This window comes from Mesoplodon mirus, assembly GCF_964341445.2.
Source record: "Mesoplodon mirus genome assembly, chromosome: 5".
Taxonomy (NCBI): Eukaryota; Metazoa; Chordata; class Mammalia; order Artiodactyla; family Ziphiidae; genus Mesoplodon; species Mesoplodon mirus.
This window is the reverse complement of record NC_138980.1, coordinates 40,235,050-40,262,158: the sequence shown is the minus strand read 5'-3', so window position 1 is coordinate 40,262,158 and position 27,109 is coordinate 40,235,050. Positions and strand designations below refer to the sequence as shown.

At 53.3% G+C, this 27,109-nt stretch overlaps 1 protein-coding gene across 7 annotated transcripts; it reads left to right on the top strand.

Annotated features, from left to right (window-relative positions):
* The first annotated feature begins 532 nt into the window (after window positions 1–532).
* Window positions 533–25,207, top strand: KANK2 (KN motif and ankyrin repeat domains 2). Of its 7 annotated transcripts, none has more exons than XM_082623956.1 (14): window positions 740–821; window positions 2,292–2,514; window positions 3,096–3,312; window positions 3,554–3,646; window positions 4,064–5,275; window positions 14,430–14,603; window positions 14,698–14,800; window positions 15,817–16,056; window positions 16,696–16,783; window positions 17,312–17,531; window positions 18,566–18,708; window positions 21,326–21,526; window positions 21,606–21,695; window positions 23,137–25,207. In XM_082623956.1, the coding sequence occupies exons 4-14, from the start codon at window positions 3,610–3,612 to the stop codon at window positions 23,188–23,190; spliced, it is 2,562 nt and encodes an 853-aa protein (XP_082480082.1). In that variant the 5' UTR covers window positions 740–821; window positions 2,292–2,514; window positions 3,096–3,312; window positions 3,554–3,609; the 3' UTR covers window positions 23,191–25,207. The 7 variants fall into 7 exon arrangements, with proteins under 7 accessions (XP_082480083.1, XP_082480082.1, XP_082480079.1 ...); XM_082623958.1 differs by lacking the exon at window positions 3,096–3,312 and adding an exon at window positions 1,574–1,684 and having other exon boundaries at window positions 769–821; XM_082623957.1 differs by lacking the exons at window positions 740–821; window positions 3,096–3,312 and adding an exon at window positions 533–636.
* The last annotated feature ends 1,902 nt before the right edge of the window (window positions 25,208–27,109 follow it).

Here is a 27,109-nt window from a genome sequence, read left to right as displayed (position 1 = left end):
CCCTTGCAGAGCTGACATTCTAGTGGGGAAGGCAACACACAAATGACAATGTCACATGTGTGCAGGGGGAATAATAGTAACATTTATTAAACTCTCGTTAAGTGCCCAGCCCTGTATAATTGGCTTCCGCAAAGACACTGCCCCGTTTATGGGCCTTTCTGCCTGAGGGACCTCTATTAGGCCCCTGCCTCATGGTTATAAAATCATCTTAACACCACTATCAGGCAGGCAGCATTCTTAGCCCCATTTTACAGATGGGGAAACTGAGGCAGCAAGTAAAGTCTTGGTGGAGTTAGGATTGGAGCCCAGGCCTTAGCTACGGTCTGTGCAGCCTCGCGCTGACCCAGCCCTCCCTTCCCGCCCCGCGGTGGTCACGCCACCGTGTACCAGGCCTGTGCTGGGCGGCTTCCAGCCCTGAGCCGGCGGGGGGAGGGGTGACCTCCCGCAGCCGCCGCCACCACCACCTCCCTCCCTCCAGGAGTTGGACCCCGGCCAGCCCCGCCCTCTCCCGCCCCCGGCAGCGGCCCAGCGGCAGCTGTCGGAGGGGAGGGTAGCGGTGGTGGGACCCTGCCCAGAGGACGGGAAGAGGGGGCGAGGCCGGATACCCCACGGGCGCACACACACCTGCCCGTCCAGGTGCGATCTTGTTCCCCCCCCATCCCCCTCCACAGTGGCCGGGCCGCTGGCGACTAGAGGGGCGGGGCCAGCCCTGGGGGCGGGGCGGGGCGGAGCTACCGCCGAGGGCCGGGCGCTCGGGCGGCGGCGCGCTGAGGACGCACGGGCGGCGGGACGCTGGGACAGCGGCGGCCGGAGCGCGCGAGGCGAGTAGGACCCGGGCTGGGTCGGGGTTCGAGTCCGGTTCGGGGTTCGAGCGTGGTCCCCACCCCACCCACCCCACCCCTAACCCCGGGGCGCGATCTCGCCGGTCTCTACCAGCTGCTGCCTCCAACTCCATCATCTGTGCCCAAACTTTCCGGACTTTGAGTGTCTTGGTCCCGCGCCTCTGCCCCGTCCTCATCTTTGACCCTGTCTGTCCCTGCTTGTCTCCCCCAACCCCATCCTCCATCCGTACCTCCCTGCCCCTTTGCCCCATCACTGCCTCCCCTCTGCCCCTCTCCCCTGTCTCCATCCTCCTTTCTACCTCTGTCTCGCCTCCCCACCCCCCCCCACCCGGTCCTCCCTCGCCCTCCTCCGCGGCCGGGCCGGAGCCAGGCCCAAGCGGCGGGAAGGCGGCCGGGCGTCCGGCCGGGCTGGGCCTCGGCCTGGCGGCTGGGCCGGCGTGGGGAGCAGCAGCTGTTTGCCATTAGCTGGGGACCCCGCAGGCCCCGCCCCTACCCTGTACGGGGCGGGGTCCTCCTCGCCCCCGTCTTTGAGGCGGGGAGAGGAGCGGGAAGACCCCAGAGACGTCCAGGCTGGTCTGGGAGGGGGGCTTTAGGGAGACCCCGCCGGACATCCAGGCCTGCCCGGGACCCCCCGCCCCTTCCCTGAGCCTCCCACCTGTCCCCTCTTGGAGTGTCCTGTCCCTTTCTCTCCATGTGTCTCTGTCCTATCCCGTGTCCTCCCTTTTCTCCAGGGGTCCTATAGAGGGAGAGGAGTCTCAGCCACAGACACCCACCACCATTACACTTTCCCCCACAATTTGCTTTCTCCACCTTGAGTCAGTCACCGGCCCACGTGGAAGACGGTCAGATGGCTGGAGACTCTCAGACCTCAGTCTCTCTGCCTGGGAAATGGGCAGAGGAATGTGGCAAGGGGGTTAAGGGTGGCTTGGCTGGCAGTGGGGGAATCTACCAGGCTTAGGATTCAAATCCAGACCCAGCTAATTCCCCCTTCAGTGACCCTGGGCAAGTCACTGTGTATTTCTGTGTCCCCAAACACCGCATCTGTAAAACAGGTTGATAACTACCCACCTGGTAGGGTTGTCATGATGATCAAATGAGTTGCCGGGATGATGATTATAGTTATTACTGTTATTCGCCTCACACCCTCCACCTCCAGGGTTCCACACCGGGGACCGTTCCTGGTCCCTGCCTCCAGTCTATCTCAGGTCCCCAGAAACTTTTTTTAAATTAACTTTTATTTTATCAGCCGCGCCACGCATCATGCGGGATCTTAGTTCCCCAGAGATTGAACCTGCGCCCCCTGCATTGGAAGTGCAGAGTCCTAGCCACTGGACCGCCAGGGAAGTCCCTACAGAAAATATTTTTGATCACCTCCCTGTTGTGCATGGGATGGCCCTCCAGGCAGCTGGAAAACCAAATTTCCTACAATTGGGTGACTGTGTGTTCCAGGCATTGAAAGACAGAGAAGTGAGGACAGAGACGTGGAGAGACAGGGAGAGAGAAGTGAAGAGAGACACAGAGAGACAGAGACGTGGAGAGACACAGAGAGACGTGGAGAGACGAAGCAAGACGCTAAGCAAGGAGGGTGTGAGACAGGAGAAGCTTGGCTGCCCCTGGAGCCCCGGCCCCGCCTTCATGCCCAGCAGGTGCCCCACCTGGCCCATCCTCCCAGGTACCCACTGCCCCAGCACCTGCAGCTTGCAAAGGGTCCTCTCTGGTGGTGGGATGGGCCGGGACCTCTGCAGCAGGGTGGCTAGGGGTCAGACAGCAGAAAGAACTGGCCAAACTCAGGTGGAGTGTTGGGGACAAAAGTGCCCTGGCCGGCCTCCAGGGCTGGGGGGAGCAGGTTAGTGAGAGGCCCTGCTTGTCCCTCCCCTTTGAAGCCTCCAGGCACCCCCTCTTACTTCCTCTCCCCACCCCCATGACTTCTTGGGCCTCCACCCGGCCTTCTATCCCCGCCGCCCCCCCCCACCGCGCGCCCCCCCCAGCCCTGAGCCGGACGCGTCCTTGGTCGGGGGTGGGGGCGGTGGGGGGGGGCAGGAAGTTCTCGTGTAGCCCGGCAGCGAAACTGTTTATTTTTAGAGAAAATTGTTTCCATAAAGGGAAAAGGCTTTGCTCCTCGCTGCCTCCCCCCAACTTTCCCTACCGCCCCCCACCCGCACCGCCTGGCCTGACCCAGCTCTGTTTTGGGGTCCCTTACCCTGATCTCTATTTCTCTTTGTGCCCCTGTGTCTCTGTCTCCTCCGATCCTAGCAGGAAGGCTGTCTCCCCACGAGTGCCCCAGCCCTCGGTCCACCTAAGCCCCCATCTGTCCCAGCAGCCAGCTCTTGCCTGGGCTAAGGGGAGGGGGCTCAGGAAAGGTGGGGCCTGTCAGGCTTAGGGCTCCTCCTCGGCCCGGGAGCCTTGTGGAGGTGGGGCTGTGGGAACAGCTGGAGCCTGTCCAGGGGCCGGACAGATGTGCGGGCAGACTGTGAGTTTTGGTTTCTTTGTTCCAGGCTCTGGGGGCACCCCACCCCTTTCCACAGCCAGGCTGGGTGTGCACCTATGAGAGGGTCCCACGCCCAGGGGAAGGGGAAACTTGGAGGGGGGGTGGAGGGGGCAGAGGGGAGAGGTGGCCACATCTCCTCCCCTCCCCCTGCAGATTCCCAACTCGGGGTGGGGGGGGGCTTCGTCACACCCTCTCCCCAGGTAAGCCTCAGCCCGTGCTGCAGGTGGTCTGACTCACAGTCCCCCAAGTGACCCTTGAGGAGCGTCTGCAGGCAGGAGGATGGCCCAAGTCCTGCACGTGCCAGCCCCCTTCCCAGGTCAGGAGTCTCACGGGGAAGAGGGCCCTGCCCTGGGGTTGGAGGTGGGGGAGGGGAGACACGGCCTGGGGGAGGGGAGAGGGCCCTACTGAGGAGGCTGAGGGTAGGACGAAGCCCTGCCCTGAGGGCCTGAAGAGGGACAACTTGGTTCTCCTCTGGAGAGTCTGAGTGGGGAGACAGGGTCCTGTCTTGGTTGGGAGGTTGGAGGCACAGCCCTTCCCCGAGAGGGTCTGAGGGGGTGACAGGGCCTTGCCCTGGCCGGGGGAGGCTCGGAGACCGCAGACACAGCTGAGCAGTTGAGCACCCGGTGGGCTCCCATCCTTTGGGCAGATAAGCCTTCACCCTCCCAGGGGCATCAATTTGCCCCGAGGAGGGGACCGCAGTGTTCAGAGGCGCTGGCCTTTCCTCCCACCCCAGGGACCCCCGGCCCAGCCTCCCCGCCCACCTTCCCCTCCAAGGAGCCCGACCTGCCCTACTCCGTGGAGACGCCCTACGGCTACCGCCTGGACCTGGACTTTCTCAAGTACGTGGACGACATCGAGAAGGGCCACACGCTGCGGCGGGTGGCGGTGCAGCGCCGGCCCCGCCTCGGCTCCCTGCCCCGCGGCCCTAGCTCCTGGTGGACGTCCACCGAGTCCCTGTGCTCCAATGCCAGCGGGGACAGCCGCCACTCGGCCTACTCCTACTGCGGCCGAGGCTTCTACCCGCAGTATGGCGCCCTGGAGACCCGCGCCGGCTTCAACCCGCGCGTGGAGCGCACGCTGCTGGACGCCCGTCGCCGCCTCGAGGACCAGGCGGCCGCCCCCACCGGCCTGGGCTCCCTGACCCCCAGCGTGGCTGGCTCGACAAGCTCACTGGTGGGCGTGGGGCTGCCACCCCCGACGCCGCGGGGATCGGGACTGTCCACGCCGGTGCCGCCCAGTGCTGGGCACCTGGCCCACGTGCGCGAGCAGATGGCGGGGGCCCTGCGGAAGCTGCGGCAGCTGGAGGAGCAGGTGAAACTGATTCCCGTGCTCCAGGTGAAGCTGTCGGTGCTGCAGGAGGAGAAGCGGCAGCTCACGGTACAGCTCAAAAGCCAGAAATTCCTAGGCCACCCGGTGGGAGCCCGGGGGCGCAGCGAGCTCTGCCTAGACCTCCCCGAGCCCCATGAGGACCCGGTGGTGCTCGAGACCCGGAGCGTGGGCACCTGGGTCCGAGAGCGGGACTTGGGCATGCCCGACGGGGAGGCAGCCCTTGCTGCGAAGGTCGCCGTGCTGGAGACCCAGCTCAAGAAGGCGCTCCAGGAGCTGCAGGCAGCTCAGGCCCGGCAGGCCGACCTCCAGCCCCAGGCCTGGCCGCCACCAGACAGCCCAGTCCGTGTGGACACTGTCCGGGTGGTGGAGGGGCCAAGGGAGGTAGAGGTGGCGGCCAGCACAGCTGCGGGGGCCCCTGCACAGCGGGCCCAGAGTCTGGAGCCCTACGGGGCAGGGCTGCGGGCCCTGGCGACAACCGGCGGGGCCGAGAGCCCTCCTGTGTTCCGCAGCCAAGAGGTGGTAGAGACAGTGTTCCCAACACCCCCTGCATCCACCAGCAACGTCCACCTGGTAAAGAAGATCAGCATCACAGAGCGCAGCTGCGATGGGGCAGCAGGTGAGCCTTAGTGGGCTGGGGCAGGTGGTGGAGGGTCCCTCCTTCTTCCCCTGAATGCCGGGGTCCAGCCCCAGCTCTGTCCTTCTGCCAGCTCTCAGAGCCTCGGTCTCTTCGTGTGTGAAAAGGGGACACTTATGCTGCTGACTCAGTACCTCTAGGGACCATGAGAAGAAATTGGGTGTCTGTTAAGCGTGTGTGCTCATGTCTAGCGCATTGTAAATGTCTGGAAAACAGGAGGTATATGGGGGAGGGTCCTCAAGGCTGTTGGCTGCTGGGCAAAAAATCGTCCCTGATTGGCAGAAACCAATCTCAGACTATGAAAAGGAAATGTGTTGTTCATGTAACTTAGGGACGGCTTCAGGCATAGCTGGATCCAGGTACTCAAATATCCTCAGGAATCTCTAACTCCCTCTTTCTCTTCCTCTGTGCACCCTGGAGCCTTCTCTCTCAGGCAGACAAAGGTAGCCCCACCACTCTGGGCACCTGTCCTTGCAGCTCAGTGGAAAGGGAGCCCCTCAATCCAGATAGCACCAAGAAAAATCCCAGGGGTGGCCCTCCTTGGCTGGCTTGGGTCATATGCCCATCACTGAGCTAATCACTGTGTATCTCACTGCCCAGGCCCAGATCCTGGGGGTAGAGGAGCCCCACCCAAGTCCTGAGGGAGGAAGGGGCTGCTCCCTGGAGGAACTGCTGAGTCCTCATTCCAGGAAAGGGGATGTGGGATGTGCAGAATGGCAGCTGTCCCACCACCACCGTCCTGAGGCCCCTGGGAGGAGCTCCCAGAATGATTCATCATAATAACAGCTGTTCTTTATCGAATACCAGTCTGGTGCTGAGGGCTCTGATAAGTGTTTCACCTACAGAGGAGGTTAAGACAGTGGGCTGTGCAGCCAGGCAACCTGGGTTCAAATTTCACTTCTTACTGTGTGACCCTGAATGAGAAGCTTCACCTCCCTGGGCCTCAGCTTCCTTATCTGTGAAGTGGCATAATAATGACCCCCACCTCTAAGACTCTTGTGAATTAGTGCATACAGTAAGTGCTTAGCCAGTGCTTGTTGCTCCATCTACTAATGATTTTCAGGTCAATTCTTATTATAGCTGGGGAAACTGAGGCCTGGGGAGAAGCTTCACTTGCCCTGTGTCACACAGCCAGGATCTAAGCCCAGGCCATTCTGAACCTACAGCAGGGCCCCTACAGTGGGGCCCATATCCCCATCCCAGCCTTGAATGTCAGGTGGCCAGAGCCCATGGAGGGACCAGAGGGCACAAGCTGGGGGGCAGGGACCCAGCTGTGTTTTCTTGCGTCCCCATGTTGTTCCTGGACAGCTCTGGACTCCACCCTTCTGTTCTGTGTCTATCCCAAACACCCAGCCCTGCGACCCTGGCCCCCAGCCAGAGGCCCCGCCCTGCCCAGCCTCGGGATCTCTTGAGAGGCAACCTCCATTCCAGACATGCCTTTCAGGGCAGCCATGGGGCCTTCTGCCTGCAGAACACACAGACCTAGCAATGTCCCCACCCTGTGCAATCTGCCGCCCCTGAGAAAGTTCTACTTTGTGTCTCGCTTAACTCCTTCTTGCTGCAATCAGCCCTAATCTCTGCCTTGCTTGGGTGGAACTGGTGTGTGCTAATTCATTTTGATACCTTCTCATCCGGTAGACATTTACTGAGTGCCTGCTATGAGCCAGACTCTTCCAGGCACGGGGGACACAGCAGTGAACAAGACAGACAAAAGCCCCTGCAATAAACAAATAAGAGACCACCAAAAACATGTGAAGAAAAATAATTTCAGAGAACACGTTTGGAGCAAATAAAATGGGCATGGGGTGGGTGGTGGTTGGATGGGGTGGCGGCCTGTGTTCAAATTCTGGTTTCCCTGCTCCTTAGCTTTGTGCCCTTGAGCAAGCTGTTTAACCTCTCTGTGCCACATTTGCAAATTGGGGGTCCTGACAACCTGATGTCACCAGATCAGTGTGATCTTAAATGCATCAGTTGGTGTGAGTGTTCAGTATGGTACCAGGCGCTGGTAGGTTGCTCTTTGAACCAAGATGTGAAAGGAAAGAAGCAGCCGGGTGGCTGCTTGACAAGTGGTTTCTGTTTGTGTATTTGTTTTTCTATTTTTTGGCCACACCACAAGGCGTGCGGGGATCTTAGTTCCCCAACCAGGTATCAAACTCACGCCCCCTGCAGTGGAAGCATGGCGTCTTAACCACTGGACCGCCAGGGAAGTCCTTGATGAGTGTTTGGACCATGTGTTCTTTTAGGTCGGTCAGCTCAATGGGTAGGTCAGGGAGGACTCCCTGGAGGAGGAGGCAGGAGGGAGCCCAGCCTCTCCGACATCTAGAATTTGCTTGCTGCAGCCAAGGGCAGGGAAGGTGAGAGGCGGCCTTCCCCTCAGGCTGGCAAAGGTGGGTGGGGCAGGCAGAGGCCTGGAGACCCCATAAAGTCTCATTCACCCCTCACCTTTCAAAGGCACCACAGAGAGATTAGTGGGAGAAGGGGTAGCCAGGCACGTGCATCCGTGAGATCTCTCCAGGGCTTTGAAATTTCCTGTGCTCTTGTTTGAAACACAGTCCTATGAAAGCAATTCATATTGTTTGTGGAAGGTTTGGAAAGTACAGACGAATCTAGAACACAAGATAAACCCACCACCACCCAGACACAGCTGCTGTCAACACTTCTGCTGCTTTCCTTCTGATTTTTTTTTAATTTTTATTTATTTATTTATTTATTTTTGGCTGTGTTGGGTCTTCGTTTCTGTGCGTGGGCTTTCTCTAGTTGCGGCGAGCGGGGGCCACTCTTCATCATGGCGCGCGGGCCTCTCACTGTCGCGGCCTCTCTTGTTGTGGAGCACAAGCTCCAGACGTGCAGGCTCAGCAGTTGTGGCTCACGGGCCTAGTTGCTCTGCAGCATATGGGATCGGCCCAGACCAGGGCTCGAACCCGTGTCCCCTGCATTGGCAGGCAGATTCTCAACCACTGAGCCACCAGGGAAGCCCCCTTCTGATTTTTTTTAATGCAGAAAATAATATGTATTTTTCAAGTCTGGCAACATATAGCTGATGGAATTTGTTGTGTTGCTTTATTTTATATTTAAAAGCATTTAGGCAGCCCTTACAATGGGGCAGGGCATCATTTGATGCCCTTTTTGTATTTTAATTCATTTACACCCCCTGCACCGCTATGAGGTGGGTAGTGTTTTATCTCCATTTTACAGATGAGGAAACTGAGGCACTGGGAGGTAAAGGAATTTGCCCCCAGTTTTCAAAGCCAGGATTTAAACTCTCTGATTTCTTTAATTTAACATTATCCCAGGGCCATTTCATCACACTGTTAAAAATTCTTGGGGGAATTCCCTGGCGGTCCAGTGGTTGGGACTCTATGTTTTCACTGCCAAGGGTGTGGGTTCAATCCCTGATCAGGGAACTAAGATCCCGAAAGCTGCAAGGCGCAGCCAAAAAAAATTCTTGGGACATGCTATTTATTTTTTAACAGCCGGTGACTCTTTACTGTCAAAGATGCTATGCAAATGTCCTTCTATGGGAACCCTTCACCACCCCCCCTTTTTTTTTTTTTGGAAGCCACTTGCCAAGTGGCTTCCAGGGATCTGAGTTCCTGGACCAGGGATCGAACTTGGGCCCTCTGGACTGCGGAAGTCCCTGGAAGGGCATTTTTAAAGGACCATGATGTCTATTACCAAATTGCTTTACACACACACACACACACACACACACACACACACACACACCCTCCGTGTACAGGTTGGCCAAGTGATTTAAATTTTTTTTTTGCGGTACGCGGGCCTCTCACTGTTGTGGCCTCTCCCATTGCAGAGCACAGGCTCTGGACAAACAGGCTCAGTGGCCATGGCTCACGGGCCCAGCCACTCCACGGCATGTGGGATCTTCCCGGACCGGGGCACAAACCCGTGTCCCCTGCATTGGCAGGCAGACTCTCAACCACTGCGCCACCAGGGAAGCCCCACATTTTTAATGTATACATTTTGATGAGTTTGGCTTCTCAGTTCTGCCTTTGTAGCACTTAAGCAGGTTTAGCCAATGCATAAATGAAAGAGCATGGCTGTGTACCAATAAAACTTACTGTGGGGACACTGAAATTTCAATTTCCTATCATTTTCATGTGTCCCAAAGAGAATCCTTCTTTTGATTTTTTTCCCAAACTTTTAAAAATGTAAAAACTGTGTCCATGGGCCGTGATTCAGCAACCGCTCCTCAGTCATACACCTCCACCCCACTGTAATATCTTTCCTTGCAACCCATCTTCCAGAAGCTTAGATATTTGAGTGTTCTTGAAAAATATGGCCTATGCTTGTTTAATTTCCTAAAATGGTATTGTGCTTTAGGGAAAAAAAAATCTCATTCTGTTTCTTATTTTTTCCTCTCTACACACTATTTTGGAACTCTCCACCCTGATGTTTATAAATCTGGTTTGTCACTTTTAATGACTGCGTAGATTTCTGCCCTAGGTATGTGCTACACTTTCTTATCTGATCCGCCCCTTGGTGGGCCCCCGGGTTACTTCCAGCTCCTGGCCGCTTTGAACAGTATGGCGCCATCCTCACATGTCCCCTCTGGTGGGCTTGCTGGGTCACAGGGAATGTACAACTTCACTCCAGATTTTGTCTTATCCTCTTCGGAAAAGGTCTCCCTGTCCACATTCCCACCAGCCATGCTTGGGCCTGAAGTGCCCACTTCCCTACATCTGCACTAACATGCAGTTTTACCTATCTTTCTAATTTTTTGCCCATTTGACACTGGTGCAAGGTGGTATCTTCTTGGGGTTTTTTCGTTTTTGTTTTTTTTTTTTAATTGGGATATAGTTGTTTTACAATGTTGTGTTTGTTTCATATCTCGTTTTAATTTGCATTCCTTTGATTTCTGGTGAGGTTGAACATCACCATATAAGTTTAACAAGAATCCTTGGTGAGTTGCTTAGTTTTAGCCTTTGTCCATTTTTCTTTGGGCAAGTTTGAGATGTTCGTGGCATATTTCAGAATAGAGGTTGGCAAACTACAGCCTGCAGGGCCAAATCCAGCCCACTGCCTGTTTTTATATAGCCCATGAGCTAAGAATGGTTTTTATGTTTTTAAATGGTTGAACAATGTGAAAAGAATAACATTGTGTGATATGAGCAAAATTATATGAAATTCTAATTTATTAGAACACAGCCACGCCCATTCATTTATGTACTGTTTAGGGCTGCTTTTGTACTATTTGCAGCAGACCTTATGGCCCGCATAGCCAAAAATATTTACTATCTGGCCCTTTACAGAAAAATTTTGTTGACTCCTATTCTAGAAGGTAATTCCTTGCCTGTTTTTGGCATTATGACTATCTTCCCACAGCCTGTATTCTTCTGTAGATTAACTTTGTCTAAGAGTTTTTTTTTTTAAACCAAATAGAAATCTTCATGTTGATGTAGTTAAACCCATCGTATTTTTCTTTTTTTAATTTTTGATAGTTTCTGCTTTACTGAGATAATTGACATATAACATTATATCAGTTTAATGATTGGATATATGTATATACTGCAAAATGATTACCTCAATAGGTTTAATTAACATCCATCACCTCACAGAGTTACAGGGTTCTTTTCTTGTGATGAGAACTTTTAAGATCTCTCTTAGCAACTTTCAAATACACATCAGAGAGATTGCGGGTTCGGTTCTAGACCCCCTGCAGTAAAGCGAGTCACACAATTTTTTGGTTTCCGAGTGCATATGAAAGTTATGTTTACACTGTAGTGTAGTCTATTAAGTGTGCCGTAGAATTAGGTCTAAAAAATAATGTACATATCTTAATTAAAAAATACTTTATTGCTAAAAAACGCTAACCATCATCTGAGCCTTCAGCAAGTCATAACATTTTTGCAATGGTCACATCACAGATCACTGACCACAGGTCACCATAACAAATATAATAATGATGAAAAAGCTTGAAATATTGTGAGAATTAACAAAATGTGACACAAAGATACAAAGGGAGCAAATGCTGTTGGAAAAATTGTGCCAATAGGCTTGCTCGATGCAGGGTTGCCACAAACCTTCAATTTGTAAAAAAAAAGTGCAGTATCTTCAAAGCACAATAAAGTGAAGCTCACTAAAAGAAGGTATGCCTGTATCTTATACCTGGAGGTTTGTACCTCTGGACCACCTTTACCCATCCCACCCATCCCCTGCTTCTGGCAACCATCAATCTGTTCTCTGTATCTATGAGGTTTTTTTGTTGTTTTTGTTTTTTTTATTCCACATTTAAGTGAGATCACCTCATACTTTTCATATATGATCAGTGCTCAGAGGGCTTTTTAAAGGGATCTTTCCCCTTCTTGAGGCCACTGATATTCTGCCACATTTTCTTCCTGTAGCTTTGTCATTGTGCCTTCATATTAGTCCTTCGGAGTTTATTTTTTGCATAAGGTGTGAGGTAGGGATCCAGCCTGATTTTTCTTGGGCAGAGTAAGCTGCTTTCCCTACACCACCCCACAGAGCTCACCCTTGACCACTGATTTGCGGAAAGCCCTCTGCTTTACCCCAAGTTCTTTCAGAGAGGGTCTGTGCTGGAACTCCTTTCCTTTGGCCCATTTCTTCTTGCAACCATGCCCTGCTGATTTGATTATTGTGACTTTGGGAATATGTGGTACTCTCTCCTAAGCCAGCTTCCCCATCCCTGCCCATTTTTGTAAAATTAGCTGGCCATGGACTTTTGTTCTTCCTTATAAATTTTGGTAACAGTTTGCTCCATCTCCCAGTAGAATAACAATAATAACTTTTATCAGTTTTGTTATTGTTATTTTAGTGTTGCAGTGTCTGACCTTGAACTTCTCAAGCTGGAAGGAGCCATGCTTTTCCCTCTGGGCAGAACGGGCCATACAGCTGCACCACTTCACTTCTTTTTTTTTTTTTCACATTTAAAAAAATTGCGGTAAAATACGTATAACATAAAACTTACTCTCTTAACCATTTTTAAGTGTCCAGTTCAGTGGCAATAAGCACATTCACACTGCTGTCCAACCATCCCCACCATCTGTGTCCAGAACTTTTCCATCTTCCCAAATTGAATCTCTGCCCCATTACACTCACTCCCCAGCCCCTGGCACCCGCCATCCTACTTTCTCTCTCTATGGATTTAACTCCTCTAGGAACCTCATATAAGTGGAATCATGCAGTATTTGTCCTTCTGTGACTGGCTTCTTTCACTGAGCATAGTCTGATTTGCTGAGTAACAAACCTCCCAGGTGTTTACATCAGGAGGCCTGAGTTCGGGCAACAGTGAGACTGTGAAGTGGCCCATCTGCCTTCTGATACGTTCCACGCACATAGTGCTTTTGTTTGTTTGTTTGATGTGAATTTATTGACAAGGTTTAAAAAAAAAATCTGGAGATTCATGTAAAAACCCGGTGTTTGCTCTTGGTTCCCCATGGGAGTTGGAGCTCCCTGCTCAGGAATCCGCCTGGCCCGACTGGGCTGGGGCGCTGTCGGAAGCATTTATGGCCAATGTCTTATCTGTTCTGTGTGCCTTACTTCTGCTGAGTGTTTACTCCCCGTTCTCAGCTCAAGTTGAGTGTCGCCCATGGACTTGAGGAAGTAGTTACTGTGGATGTCAAAAAAAGTTAACCGTTAAAGGGAATTAAAATGAATTGGTCTGCAGAGCCCCTGGCCAGTTGGCAGGAAGGGGACATCCTAGGGAAGTGATGACACAGAAGCCACACGTGGCCTGGCCGGGCCGAGGGTTGGTGGGGGAACCTGAGTGGGTTCCGAGACCCGGGCAGCCACTCCAAGTGGCAACTGGACTTTTGTTTCTAGCTCCATGCTGGTGATCCGGGGCTGGAGCTGTCTGCCGAGGCCACTCCCGTTTGTGCAGTGGGCACCCTCAGGGCCCAGGTCCTATAATGTCACCTTTGTTCTCAGACCAAACTGGGCGGGTTTTTTTCTAATGATGATAAAATACACATAACATAAAAGGTATCATTTTTGCCATGTTTGAGTGTCCAGCTCAGTGGCATTAAGCACATTCACATTGTTGTGCAACTGTCCCCACCCTCCATTCCCAGAACTTTTTCATTGGCCCAAACTGAAACTCCACCTGGGTGGGGTTTTAGTTTTCATTTTCTAATAGCCCTTATTGTTTCTTTTTCGTGATTATTAAAAGGAACACCTGCTTAATTTCTTGTTTTTAATTTATTTACTTATTTATTTTTTGGTTACATTGGGTCTTCGTTGCAGTGCGTGGGCTTCTCACTGCAGTGGCTTCTCTTGTTGTGGAGCATGGGCTCTAGGCGCGTGGGCTCAGTAGTTGTGGCTCGCGGGCTCTAGAGCACAGGCTCAGTAGTTGTGGCGCATGGGCTTAGTTGCTCCGTGGCATGTGGGATCTTCCTGGACCAGGGCTCGAACCCGTGTCCCCTGCACTGGCAGGTGGATTCTTAACCACTGCGCCACCAGGGAATTCCCCTGCTTTATGTTAAGTAAAGAGAAGGAAGTGAAAAACAAAATGTTATCTACAGCACAACCCTACTTCTGTTAAAAAAAAAAGTGTAATATTAAATCTGATCAAAATATAGTTTACAATTCTCTTGAATTAACAAACGCTCTTCAAGTGCTCTGGATGTGCAGGTGTTGTTCTAAGCTGTCTCCCTCACATTACTGTCTTTAGTCTGCACAATGCCATGATGTAGGAAATGGTGTTTGTCCAAGGCACAGAGAGGTTAAGTGACTTGCCTGAGGTCACACAGCTCTTTTGTGGGAGATATGAGTCCCGACCATGACCACTATGCTTGGCTATAGTTTCCAGACAATATTCAGTATGAAGTCAGAGGGGGTCACAAGCCAGGATTATGGGGTCTCGTAGTCTTCCCTGACCCTGACCAGCTGCGAGGCAGGCAACAAACCAGGGTTGGAATGGATTCTGCCACTTGTTTGCTGGGTGACCTCAGGCAATCTGTACGCCTCAATTTCCTCATCGGTAAATAATCCAGCTTCTGCATGGGCTGGGAAGATTTGATGAAATAATTCAAGAATTAGCCCTTGGAGCACCTGGCCTGGGGTATGTGACCCCCCCACCCCCGCCAGGAGGTAGCTATTGTTACTGTTCTTGTTTTGCTATTGTTACCCACAGTAAGCGCCTCTTTTCCTGCCCCTTCAGGTCTCCCACAGGCTCCTGCAGAGTCATCCTTGTCACCCCCGGAGTCTGAAGGGGACTCCCTCGCGCAGCCAGAGAAGAACACAGGCCTGGTGCCTGCCCACGACGCCACCAACAGGGAGCCTACCAGGCAAGCAGCCCCACAGGAGTCGGAGTCAGAGGAGGCCGGGGGTGCAGGTAAATGGGGTGGCCACCGAGAGGGTCAGGTGCCAGAGGCCCGGCATGGGGTCTGGCTTTGGGAGACCCTCACGACACCACGCTCCCCCACCAGGAGGGCCCCAGGCAGGTGTGCCAGCCATCATGAAGCGGAAAGAGGAGCCCGCAGACCCCGAGACCCACCGGGGGAGCCTCCAGTTTGTGGGGGTCAACGGCAGGTGAGAGAACCTGGTCTGAGCCCCTCACTTTATGGTTCATTCATTTAACCAAAGTACAGTAGACAGACGAGGAAACAGAGGCACAACAAGGCCCCGTGGGCTGGCTCCAGAGCCTGTGCTGCAACCACTGCACCACACTACCCCTCGGGAGGTGCCGGACTCGGCTCCCTGCCCTGATGGAGCTCCTGGTCCACTGCGATCTTGGGCCCTAATAGGCGATCCCAACACGATTGGAGCAATGATGGGGGATGCTCAGGCAGTGGGGGGCCCAGGGAAATAACTGACGGAGGGGAGCACATATGCTGCAGGACAGGCAGAAGCTTGCGATGTGCAGAGTGGGAGGGGTGGGGGTCTCCTGATGGAGGGCAGAGCCTGGATAAAGACTCAGGGGTTGGAGGAAGCAGTGATGTGAAAAATGGGAGACCTGGGGCTTCCCTGGTGGCGCAGTGGTTGAGAGTCCGCCTGCCAGTGCAGGGGACACAGGTTCGTGCCCCGATCCGGGAGGATCCCACATGCCGTGGAGCAGCTGGGCCCGTGAGCAATGGCTGCTGAGCCTGCGCGTCTGGAGCCTGTGCTCTGCAACGGGAGAGGCCACAACAGTGAGAGGCCCGCGTACCGCAAAAAAAAAAAAGGGGGGGAGGCCTGGGGAACCAGGCCAGTTGGGGGCCTTGAATGCCAGGCCCAGAAGTTTAGATGTGTTTGGAGGTAGCAAGAAGCATGAGGGTCCTATTTGCAGTGGGGCAAGGGTCTGAATCAGTATAACACCTGTGTAAGGAGCAAAGTGTAAGAGGTACCAAAGGGTGGAAGGGAAAAGCAATGTCTCTCCCTGGCCCCCCCAAGCATGATCACAATGACGGCCAGTGTTTGTTGATCACTTACTGTGTGCCAGGTTCTATAAGCTGCATCCCTGGAGCCCTGTGAGCTAGATACTGCCATTACCCCCCATTTAACAGATGGGGAAACTGAGGCCCAGAGAGGTCAAGTGCCCCTCCCCACCACCTGCAGTGTCTCCCCAGGTATGAGTCCTCATCCGAGGATTCCAGCACAGCAGAGAACTTCTCGGACAATGAGAGTACAGAGAACGAGGCCCCAGAGCCGGAGGAGAGGGTTCCGAGTGTGGTTGAAGCCCCCCAGCTCAGGCCCAAGGAGACGGCAAAGGCCAAGATCAGCCGGGAGGAGTGCCAGCTGTCCCGGGAGTCTCAGCAGGCGCCCACAGCTGAGGGGGCATCGGGATCAAGTGCGGAAGAGGAGATCCGGTCAGTTTTCTGTGTGGGAGGGATTTAGGCAGGGCCTGGGGTGACCTCTGCCTCAGATCCCCCCATTCAAACCCTCTGAGGGAACCTCCCATCAGTCGTGCCCACCTTAGTCTGAATTAGTGAACAAGCACTTTCTCCTTCTGGGCATCTGAAGGTCTGGAGGCTTTGATAAAGGGCCTGATGGGGGCAATTTAGGGTGTTCAGGTTTGGGTTTAAAGGGCAGACCAAGTTTGTTCTTAAGCCACCCACCTTCTTTGGGACATTTGCCACACCTGTCCATCCTGTGTATGTCTCTTTTTTTTTCCCCCTGATAAAAAAAAAAAATCTGTCCTCAGAGAAAGATTTTCCATCTGCCACTGGCCACTTGGAATAAATTTTGGCCCACGTGTCCACTTTCTCCTGGGGTCTGTGTGCTCCCCATGTCTGCCCCTTGGGGTGCTGTGTAAAATTATGTCCCCAGGGAAAGGGGGTCTGAGATTCTAACACTCAGGTGAGCCCTGGCAGGACTGGGTGAGTGCCTTGGTGGAGAGTGTTGAGGGCCTATCCGAGCACCCCAGCTGGATGTGGGGAGTAGGGGGCACCCAGGAGGCTGTGGTGGGTGCTCCCAAGATCAACTCCCCATTTGTCTGCCCCCGGCAGGATGGAGCTCAGCCCCGACCTCATCTCAGCCTGCCTGGCCCTGGAGAAGTACCTGGAGAACCCCAATGCCCTCACCGAGCGGGAGCTGGTACAGTGGGGCCCTGGGCCTGAAAGCGGGGGGGGGGGGCTTTGTCCCTTCCACCCTCACCCTGGCTTCTCCTTGTGCTCTGGATCATGGGGACCCCAGGATCCTAGCTGGGAGCTTGTGGGGGGCTCCGAGGCTTGAGTCTTGGTCTTTGGAGAGGCTCCAGGGAAGCAGGGAGGGGCCGAGGATGATTGCCCGCCGGCAAACCCAGCCTTGGTTCCTGTTCCTTCAGGGGCTTGAGGGAAGGGGCTGCCATATTTCCCTTGATGGGTGTCTACACTTGCCTTTGAAGGTCACATCCAGGGTGGAGATGCTCACATCTTCTTCTGGGGGCGTACCTGGTACTGCAGTGTCTACACTTCCCTTAAGGGTTCTTGTCCAGGGCAGGGGACACTACATTTTCCTCCAGGGGGGCTCACTGGGGTGGGGCACCCATGCTTCCCCTCAAGGCTCGGGTTCTGGGGGGCTTCGTCTGGGATGGGGTGGGCTTCCGTGGCCCTCACACCCCTTTCCTTCCCAATCTGCATCCAGAAAGTGGCCTACACCACGGTGCTGCAGGAGTGGCTGCGCCTGGCCTGCCGCAGCGACGCCCACCCAGAGCTTGTGCGGCGCCACCTGGTCACCTTCCGGGCCATGTCAGCGCGGCTGCTGGACTACGTGGTCAACATCGCCGACAGCAACGGCAACACCGCGCTGCACTACTCCGTGTCCCACGCCAACTTCCCCGTGGTGCGGCAGCTGCTCGACAGCGGTGAGCCCAGTGGGGTGGGGCCGGTGGAGACACTGCCCTCCTGGTCTGTGGGGGAGGCCACCCTCATAGTTTGATGGAGGAGATGCTGCCCTCCCCGTCTGATGGGGGAGACGCCGCCCTCCCAGTCTGAGGTGAGGGGGATACAGGCCCCACCTGTGGCCCCGGTGTACTGGAAAAGGCAGACATGGTCTTATGGAAAATATGTGGCCCGTCCCTCCCCACCCCGACCAATGACCCCTGTATAATGAAGGTGACACCTCTGGAACTCTAGTCTGAGGGAAGGACATGGATGTGGCCTCTAGCCTGGGGCTTGGAGAGCAGATGTGGTCCTCAATTCGACATGAAGAAATTTGCTTTCGGGTTTCCCTGGTGGCTCAGTGGTTGAGAGTCCACCTGCCAATGCAGGGGACGCGGTTTCGTGCCCCGGTCCGGGAAGATCCCACATGCCGCGGAGTGGCTGGGCCCGTGAGCCATGGCCGCTGAGCCTGCGCGTCCAGAGCCTGTGCTCCGCAACGGGAGAGGCCACAGCAGTGAGAGGCCCCCATATCGCAAAAAAAAAAAAAAAAAGAAATTTGCTTTCCCCTAGTGTAATGGGGAAGACATAGCCCCCAGTCAGTCTGATGCAGGAGGCAGAGCCCACAGTCTCATGGAGGCGACTGACTAGGGGCTCTTCCAGATCAATGGGGGAGGCACAGCTTCTCCTTTCAGCCCTAAATGTGGGTGCCAGTATCCAGGGGGCCCCAGTCTGATGGAGGAAGCACAGTCTACACCTTTAGGAGCCCCTCCCATAATAGAGATGGAGACCCTAGGCCAGAATGGGGTTCTCAGTCCAAGAAAAAGGAGTAATTAGGCCAGGCCTAGACTGCTGGAGGAGGCATGATACCCAGTACTCATTATGGTCGTGAACAAGGCTTCCAGTCTGATGGCAGAGACATGGCCTGGTCCTCGGGGACCGCCCCCCCCCAGCCTTAAGGCAGACCTGGCCAGCATCAGGGGTGTCTGAGGCCTGTTGTCCTTCTGGTCCCCTCCCTCAGGTGTCTGCCAGGTGGACAAGCAGAACCGTGCCGGCTACAGCCCCATCATGCTCACCGCCCTGGCCACCCTGAAGACCCAGCATGACATCGAGACTGTCTTGCAGCTCTTCCGGCTCGGAGATGTCAATGCCAAAGCCAGCCAGGTACAGGCCCTCGGCGCTGCAGACCGGAATAACTCTTCCAATTTATTAAGTCCTGGCCATACCCAAGCCCAAGGGGAGAATCCCCACTCCACAGGCAAAAAAACCAAGGCTCAGAGATGTATTCATTTCCTCAAGGTCAAACTAGAGGAGGGGGGACTTGAACCTGGGGGTCTAGCTCCCCATTCTTTTTTTTTTGGCTGTGTCACATGGCATGTGGGATCTTAGTTCCCCAACCAGGGATCTAACCTGCGCCCCCTGCAGTGGAAGCATGGAGTCTTAACCACTGGACATCCAGGGAAGTCCCAAGAGCCCCATTCTTTTTTTTTTAAATTAATTTATTTTATTTATTTATTTTTGGCTGCATTGGGTCTTCGTTGCGGTGAGTGGGCTTCTCATTGTGGTGGCTTCTCTTGTTGCAGAGCACGGGCTCTAGGCATGTGGGCTTCAGTAGTTGTGTCATGTGGGCTCAGTAGTTGTGGCTCGCTGGCTCAGTAGTTGTGGCTCGCTGGCTCCAGAGCACAGGCTCAGTAATTGTGGCACACGGGCTTAGTTGCTCCGCGGCATGCGGGTCCTCCCGGACCAGGGATTGAACCTGTGTCCCCTGCATTGGCAGGAGGATTCTCAACTGCTGCGCCACCAGGGAAGCCCCCGAGAGTCCCATTCTTAATGACCTGCCTGCCAGGGTGCCTCTGATACAGGACCTCATGGTGGAAATGGGGGTGTGGCAAGACATGGGGGTCCTCAGCTTTTCTTAAGCCGACGCCATCCCACATCCTCCTTGGTAATTCATTGACCAGCAACCGGACGCTGGGGACTTAAATGTTTGACAAGCAGGCACAGTCCCCACCCTCCCAAAGCTCACTAGCCAGCCAGGAGCTCCAGGAGCCTGAGCATTGGAGGCTTAGCGGGGGTTTGGACTCAGGGCTGTGGGAAGCCACCAGGGCAGGGGCGAGGACTGCTTTCTGGTTTGGAATCTCCCTTCGGCTGTATGTTGGGGAGCAGAAGCTGGGGACTGTGGTGACTGGGGCATGGATGGGTGTCTGGGCAGAAGAGCAGGGCAGCCAGGACCCCATGGGGACAGCGAGGGGAGAGACTAGCAGCAGCCTTACCGCAGAGAAGGAAAAGGGGGAGGTGCTGCCATGGTGCATAACAGGCAGACCCTCCTTGCTTTTTTACTGATTTTTTTTTAATTAAAATTTTTTTCTTGGTGGTTTACTTTTTTTTTTTAATTGAAGTATAGTTGATTTACAGCATTGTGTTAGTTTCTGGTGTACAGCAAAGTGATTCAGTTTTACATATATGTTCTTTTTCAGATTCTTTTCCATTATAGGTTATTGCCAGCTATTGAATATAGTTCCCTGTGCCATATAGTAGGACCTTGTTGTTTATCTGTTTTACATATAGTAGTTTGTATCTGTTAATCCCAAGCTCCTAATTTATCCCTCCCCCCACCTTTCCCCTTTGGTAACCATAAATTTGTTTTCTATGTCTGTGAGTCTGTTTCTGTTTTGTAAATAAGTTCATTTGTATCATTTTTTTAGATTCCACATATAAGTGGTATCATATGATAATATTTGTCTTTCTCTGACTTACTTCGCTTAGTATGGTAATCTCTAGGTCCATCCATGTTACTGCAAATGGCATTACTTCATTCTTCTTTATGGCTGAGTAATACTCCATTGTGTATATATGTACCACATCTTTATCCATTCATCTGTCGATGGACACTTAGGTTGCTTCCAAGTCTTGCCTATTGTAAAATTGCTGCTATGAGCATTGGGGTGCATGTATCTTTTTGAATTCGAGTTTTCATCCTTCCAGATGTATGCCCAGGTGGTTTACTTTTTAAAAGTTGAGGTGACGTGCACATAAGATTAACCCTTTTAAAGTGAACAAATCGATCCATACTGCTGTGCAACCCCCATCTCTGTCTACCTCCAGAACATCTTTACACCCTGATAGGAGACCCGGCACCCACAGCTGTCACTCCCATCCTCACTTCCCCAGCCCCTGGCCCCCTCCAGTCTGCTCTCTGTCTCTATGGATTTGCCTGTTCTGGATATTTTATATAAATGGAATCATGTAGTATTGTGTCCTTTTGTGTCTGGCTCCTATCATGGAGCATATTTTCAAGGTTCATCCAAGTTGCAGTATGCCTCAGGGCTTCATTTCTTTTTAAGGATGAATAATGTTCTGAAGTATGGATATATAAATTCCTTTATCCATTCATCCACTGATGGATGTTGATTTTTTTTTTACAGTGAAGTTTAACTGGCAGACAGAAAAGTGTACAACTCTTAGCTCAACACATTTTACTTATGTTTGCACCTGTGAGTTAGGAATCTGACTTAAGTGGGCATAGCGATGGGGAGGCACAGAGCATCTCCCCGAGGAGGAGACATTTAAGCTGAGACCTGAGGGAGGAGCCAGCAGGAGGAAGACGGATCAGCAAGTGCAAAGGCCCAGTGGTAGGAAGGATTATTTGAGATACAGAAGGAGGCCCGTGAGTGGAGGTGCGGTTAGCGTCAGAGTACTCAGGAACCATGGATGGTTCCGGAGCAGGGGTGTCACCCTCTGGAGCCTGCATGATCCATAAGCTGTTCCTCGCCCTACCCAGGCGGGGCAGACAGCCCTGATGCTGGCAGTCAGCCACGGGCGGGTGGACGTGGTCAAAGCCCTGCTTGCCTGCGAGGCGGACATCAACGTCCAAGATGATGACGGCTCCACAGCCCTCATGTGTGCCTGCGAGCACGGCCACAAGGAGATCACGGCGCTGTTGCTGGCTGTGTCCAGCTGCGACATCTCTATCACCGACCGCGTGAGTCCCCACCCAGGTGCGCTCCGGGGAGGGCGGGAACATGGTGCAGGGTGTCAGCATAGCAACTGATGCTTTGCAGGACGGGAGCACGGCTTTGATGGTGGCCTTGGATGCAGGACACAGTGAAATTGCATCCATGCTGTACTCTCGCATGAACATCAAGTGCTCGGTGAGTCTTGGCCTGGGCAGGGCAGGGGGTGCGGGGCTCTGGGAAGGGCTGGTGTATGGGGACCATCCCAAGGGCTGCATGGTCAGCTGCTTGTTGAACCTTCACGGTGCCCCCGTGAGGAAATAAGGCACGAGAGCTGAGACTGCATGGTTATGGTTGGCATCACGGTACTCGAACCCGCATCTGTCTAGTTCCAAATCATGCTCTTAATTACCACACAGAGGACTTTGGCGTGCCTCCCAAGCATGATTTCTGGAACCTTCCACAATAACCCAATTCAGTTGCATAAAGTACTGTTACTATTACCATTTTTCAGGTGGGGAGGCTGACGCTTTGAATGGTTACATTCCTGGCCCAAAGTCTCACAGACAGGAAGGGGCGGAGAGACCTTGGGGTCTGAATCCAGACCACGGGCAGGAGCCTCTCTGCCCTCTCCTCTTCACCCCTACCTTGTACCTGCCCTGGCCTCCCCAGGCACATCTGGGGCCAGGTTCAAGGGTGGCGTGGTGGGCGTCAACCACAGCAATTCCCCAAATGGTCTAGGAGAGAAAAGGTTGCTGAGACCTAAGCCATTTAGCTCCTGACTGGTTTCCAGCTTCTTCCTGAGGCTCCGAGTCTTTCCGTCTTCACTCCGTAGGGTGTTAGGACACCTGAGCCTCAGTTGTGGTGCTTAGGGGATCCCCTTGGGATCAGCTGTGGGCCTCCATGTCCTCAGCTGGAAAATGGGGGGTGATGGGGCTGGGTGCTGTCCTGCTGTCTGATATGTGGTCCTGCTTCCCAGGGCCCCTGAGGGATGAATCCCACTCCTCCATCATTGTCCCCCTGGACCATTGCCGCTGCCTCCGCTCTGCTTCCCTGGCTCCCACCCTCACTGTCCCCTCCACTCTGTTCTCCCCACAGCGGCCAGACGCTACTGTGAGCACCTGAGTCGGGCTACATTCCTCCTCTGTTCACAGCCCTCTGTGGCTCCCACCCCACTTAGAGAAAAAAGCAAAAGTCATCTCCAGAGCCCACCAAGCCCTGCTCAACACCCCTCACCTCCCCCCACTCTCTTTCCTCTCCCCCTCGCTCACTCTGCTCCAGCCACACTGGCCTGATCGCTGCTCCTGCCTCAGGGCTTTTGCACTTGCTGTTTCCTCTGCCTGGAACGCCCTGCCCCTTGGCTGGACCCCTAACATCCTTCAGCTCAGACGTCACCCTCCCCAACCGCCCACTCTCCACTTTCATTGCCTTCCACCCTTTATTTATCCTTCAGGAAAAACCCTCCACTGCATTCATCTGTGTGCTGCTCTGAAGCATCTCCCCAACGTCACCTCCTTGAGGCCAAGAAACCAAGGCCTCTTGTGTTCACTCACTGCAGGCACGGGGCCAGCCAACAAAGTCGGCGCCTCATAGCACAGGAAAGGATGCCAAACTAAAGGAATTCTGCCTCTCGTTTCAGTTTGCCCCGATGTCGGATGAGGAGAGTCCTGCGTCATCCTCCGCAGAAGAGTAGCCGTGAGAGGGGCCCGAGGCGCCTCTCCCAGGGGCCAGGCAGCCCCAGAGCGAACCATCCCTGGTCCCTCATCCCCTCCCTGGCCGGCCCCCACTCTACCCACCAAGGCCCAAGTCTCAAATGCAAGTGGGGTTTTCTTCTGCTTCCCCAGGGAGCCCCCAACAGCTCTGAGACTTCAGCCGAAAGCAGGTTTTTCCCAGTACCCCGGTTCAAAGCAGCCGCAGCGCAGACCGAAGCTAAATTCTTATATAAATTGGCGTCAGTGGCTGATGCTGGGGCGTGGGTTTGCGAAGAACGCTGAGAACAATCAACTGGCAATTAAGGATGGAGGAGGGTGAGAGGGAGAAATATTGTATTTCTGAATCATGTTCGGGGAAGGGGGGAAAATTTGAAAGTCACTGGAATCGCATATTTTCATTTTAATCCTCAATGTGATTACGCACGGATCACGTCTGGAGTGGCCTAATGCGCCCCCCCCCCCCCGCTCGCTCCCCTACATTTAATTGTTTGGTATATAATAGCATTTTGTCCACTTCGCCCTCCCCAGACGGCTTTCTTGGTGGAATTTTCTTCTGGTTTCTTCACAAAGCAGACCCTGTCTTTGTCACCCGGGGCAGGAAGTTTAGTCGTTTCTTCTGCCTTCATGTTGCCACTGCCAGCGTCTCCCACGCCCTCATTCAGGTGGGGGACTCAGGACCCAGCAGCCAAGGTGTGCAAGTTGTTCATATCGAGAGATTACCCCGAAATCCGTCCCCTCCCCACATGGGGGCCCTGGCAAATACTCATTTTCCTAGAAAATCCTTCAGATGTGGAGACGCAGGAAATGAATCCGGTCCCCAGAGTGGTCCCTGCATCCCTAGGCTTAGAACGCCAGTAGCAGGGCCATCCTTTTTCTCCCCAGACTCCAGAATTTCTCTCCTCAAAGGAAAGAAAACAGGGCATGAGACTGTTGGCAAAGCATAGGACCAGTTCCAAAAACTCCATGTGTGCTCGATTAAAAGTTGGCTGCCCCCAAGGGCTCCCAGTGCAAACTTAAAGAGACAGGGCTTTGCCGAAAACCAAACAAGGGCCAGCTGGGTTTTTTTTTTTTTTTTAACAACATACAGGCTTTCCAGAGCTGCCTGGAACGGAGCCTGCTGGAAACGGGGCTCTCCCAACACACGTAGTTTCCTGCATGGCCTATTTTGTCCCCAGAATCTCAACAAAGTTTTCTTTCCTGTTCCTTCCTTTTGTGACCAAAAAAAAAAAAAAAAAAAAGGGGAGGGGGGAAGGGGGACAGGTTCCGAGCGTCAAAAAGTGCCTTGTGACCAGGGAGTAAGATCCCTAGTTCTTAGGTGTCCTGCCCTCTCTTGTCCAGTTCTCAGCTTAGCTGCTGGGGTGGAAGCCAAAACCCCAGCAGGACAGAGCAAGCCCTCGGCACTTACACATTCATTCAATAAAGCCAAGTGCTGGCTTCTCTCCTAGAAAAGTAGGTTTCCTGGCTTGATGGAGTCTGGCTTGCTTTGATTTTGATGGAAGGGATGGTACCTAAGACAAGAGAGCTTAAATGGTCAAAGGAGAGAGACGTGCGTGCGTGCGTGCGTGCGTGTGTGTGTGTGTGTGTCGAGGAAACGAAAGAAACCCAAGCTGACTGGGGATGACCACTGACGAAGGCCACAGCTTTGGGCAGCTTTGAGAAGCGGTACAAGACTTGTGTGCCTGTGTGTCTGGCCCTGGAGCCGGTGGGTGTGTTTATTTTAAGCTTTTAGAAGCAGTTCATTGACACCCCCTATAAGCCCATAGTTATCCCTGTGTTTCCTTCTCCCCAGCTTACCCACTGGACTTGGCATGGTAGGCTACAGGGGGTCCTGCCTCTGATCCCACTCTCTTCTCACATGTATTCATGACCTTTAACTTCACTTTCCAGCCACGGTACGTCCATAAAGACAGTATTACACTTAAATGAAGTATTCTTTTTTGTAATCGTTTTTTTAGAAAGTAAAGGAATTTAATAAAGCTACCTTATGATTATGCCAAAGCATCTGTGTCTGGTCTTTGTCTTACTGTACTCCTCTTGAAGCTTTAAAATAGATCTCTTTTTTAAAATGGATTTATTTGAACAATGTTCCAAGCTACAGAAAGGTGACAAGAATATTACAATAAACGCCCTTATGCTCTGCCCTACACTGGCACTATCCAATACTATAGCCACTAGCCACCAGCCATCTGCGGCAATTTCCATTTAGATGTAAATCAACTGTAATTACTTCATGGTCAGTAGCTGCATGTGGTTGGTGGCTACCCTATTGGGCTGCAGAGATACAGAACACTGCCATCATGGCAGAAAGTTCTAATCAAACCCACTGCGGGTGGGACTCCCCCGGTGGTGCAGTGGTTAAGAATCTGCCTGCAGGGCTTCCCTGGTGGCGCCGTGGTCGAGAGACCGCCTGCCGATGCAGGGGACACGGGTTCGTGCCCCAGAGCGGCTGGGCCTGTGAGCCATGGCCGCTGAGCTTGCGCGTCCGGAGCCTGTGCTCCGCAACAGGAGAGGCCACAACAGTGAGAGGCCCGCATACCGCAAAAAAAAAAAAAAAAAAAAAAGAATCCGCCTGCCAATGCAGGGGACATGGGTTCGAGCCCCGGTCCGGGAAGATCCCAAATGCCACAGAGCTACTAAGCCCGTGCACCACAACTACTGAGCCTGCGCTCTAGAGCCCGAGAGCCACAACTACTGAAGCCCGCGCACCTAGAGCCTGTGCTCCGCAACAAGAGAAGCCACCACAATGAGAAGCCCGCGCACCTCCATGAAGAGTAGCCCCAGCTCACTGCAACTAGAGAAAGCCTGCGTGCAGCAAGACCCAAAGCAGCCAAAAATAAATAAATAAATGTATTTATTTATTTTAAAAAAAATCCACTGTGGGCAGAAAAAAATGTTTACTAATTGTTTTTTCCTCATGACAAAAGAATTTATAGTGATTGTAAAACACAAAGTTTAAGCAATACAAAAACATTTGGCATAGTGGAGGGTGCCGTGGTCCTACTTGGTAGAAATGCGTGCCATTGTCAATACTTTGGAGAATCTCCTGCCAAACCTTTTTCTTATAGGTTGGATATTAAAATACTTTGTTTTGCTGTTTTATTTTTTATTGAGGTGGCATATACCACTTGTGTACAAGTCGTGTACAAAAGTGTACAGCTCCATGGCTTTTTTTTTTTTGCGGTACGCGGGCCTCTCACTGCTGTGGCCTCTCCCGCTGCGGAGCACAGGCTCCAGACGCGCAGGCTCAGCGGCCATGGCTCACAGGCCCAGCTGCTCCGCGGCATGTGGGATCTTCCCGGACCGGGGCATGAACCCGCGTCCCCTGCATCGGCAGGCGGACTCTCAACCACTGCACCACCGGGGAAGCCCTCCATGGCTTTTTGAAAAGTGAACATCTGTGAGTCACCAGCTCCAGGAAAGGAAGCGGAGCATCCTCAGCAATGCCCCCCAGTCCCTGGGCCGCTCCTCTCTCTCCCCCAAGGATGACTGATGATGGATGATTGCTCTCCTGATTCTCACTTCCTCTGTTTTTCCTCTGGACTGTTCAACCAGCAGATAACGGGTGGTTTTCAGAGGTTATAGGAAGTCCCAGAAATTTTATTCAAAGTTGTATATTTCTAAGTGGAAGGTCCACTGATCTTGTCAGTTTTCCAAAAGGGTCTGTGAGCCAAGAAGGGGCCTTTCGGAAACTAAAAAGAAAAAAATTGTTCGGACGCTCCCTGGTGGTCCAGTGGTTAGGACTCGGTGCTTTCACTGCCATGGCCGGGGTTCCATCCCTGGTTGGGGAACTAAGATCCCACATGCCACGTGGCGTGGCCAAAAAATAAATAAATTTAATTTAATTTTAAAAAATTGTTTCTCACAAGCAATCACCTAGGACCATTTCATCATCTTTGTTAC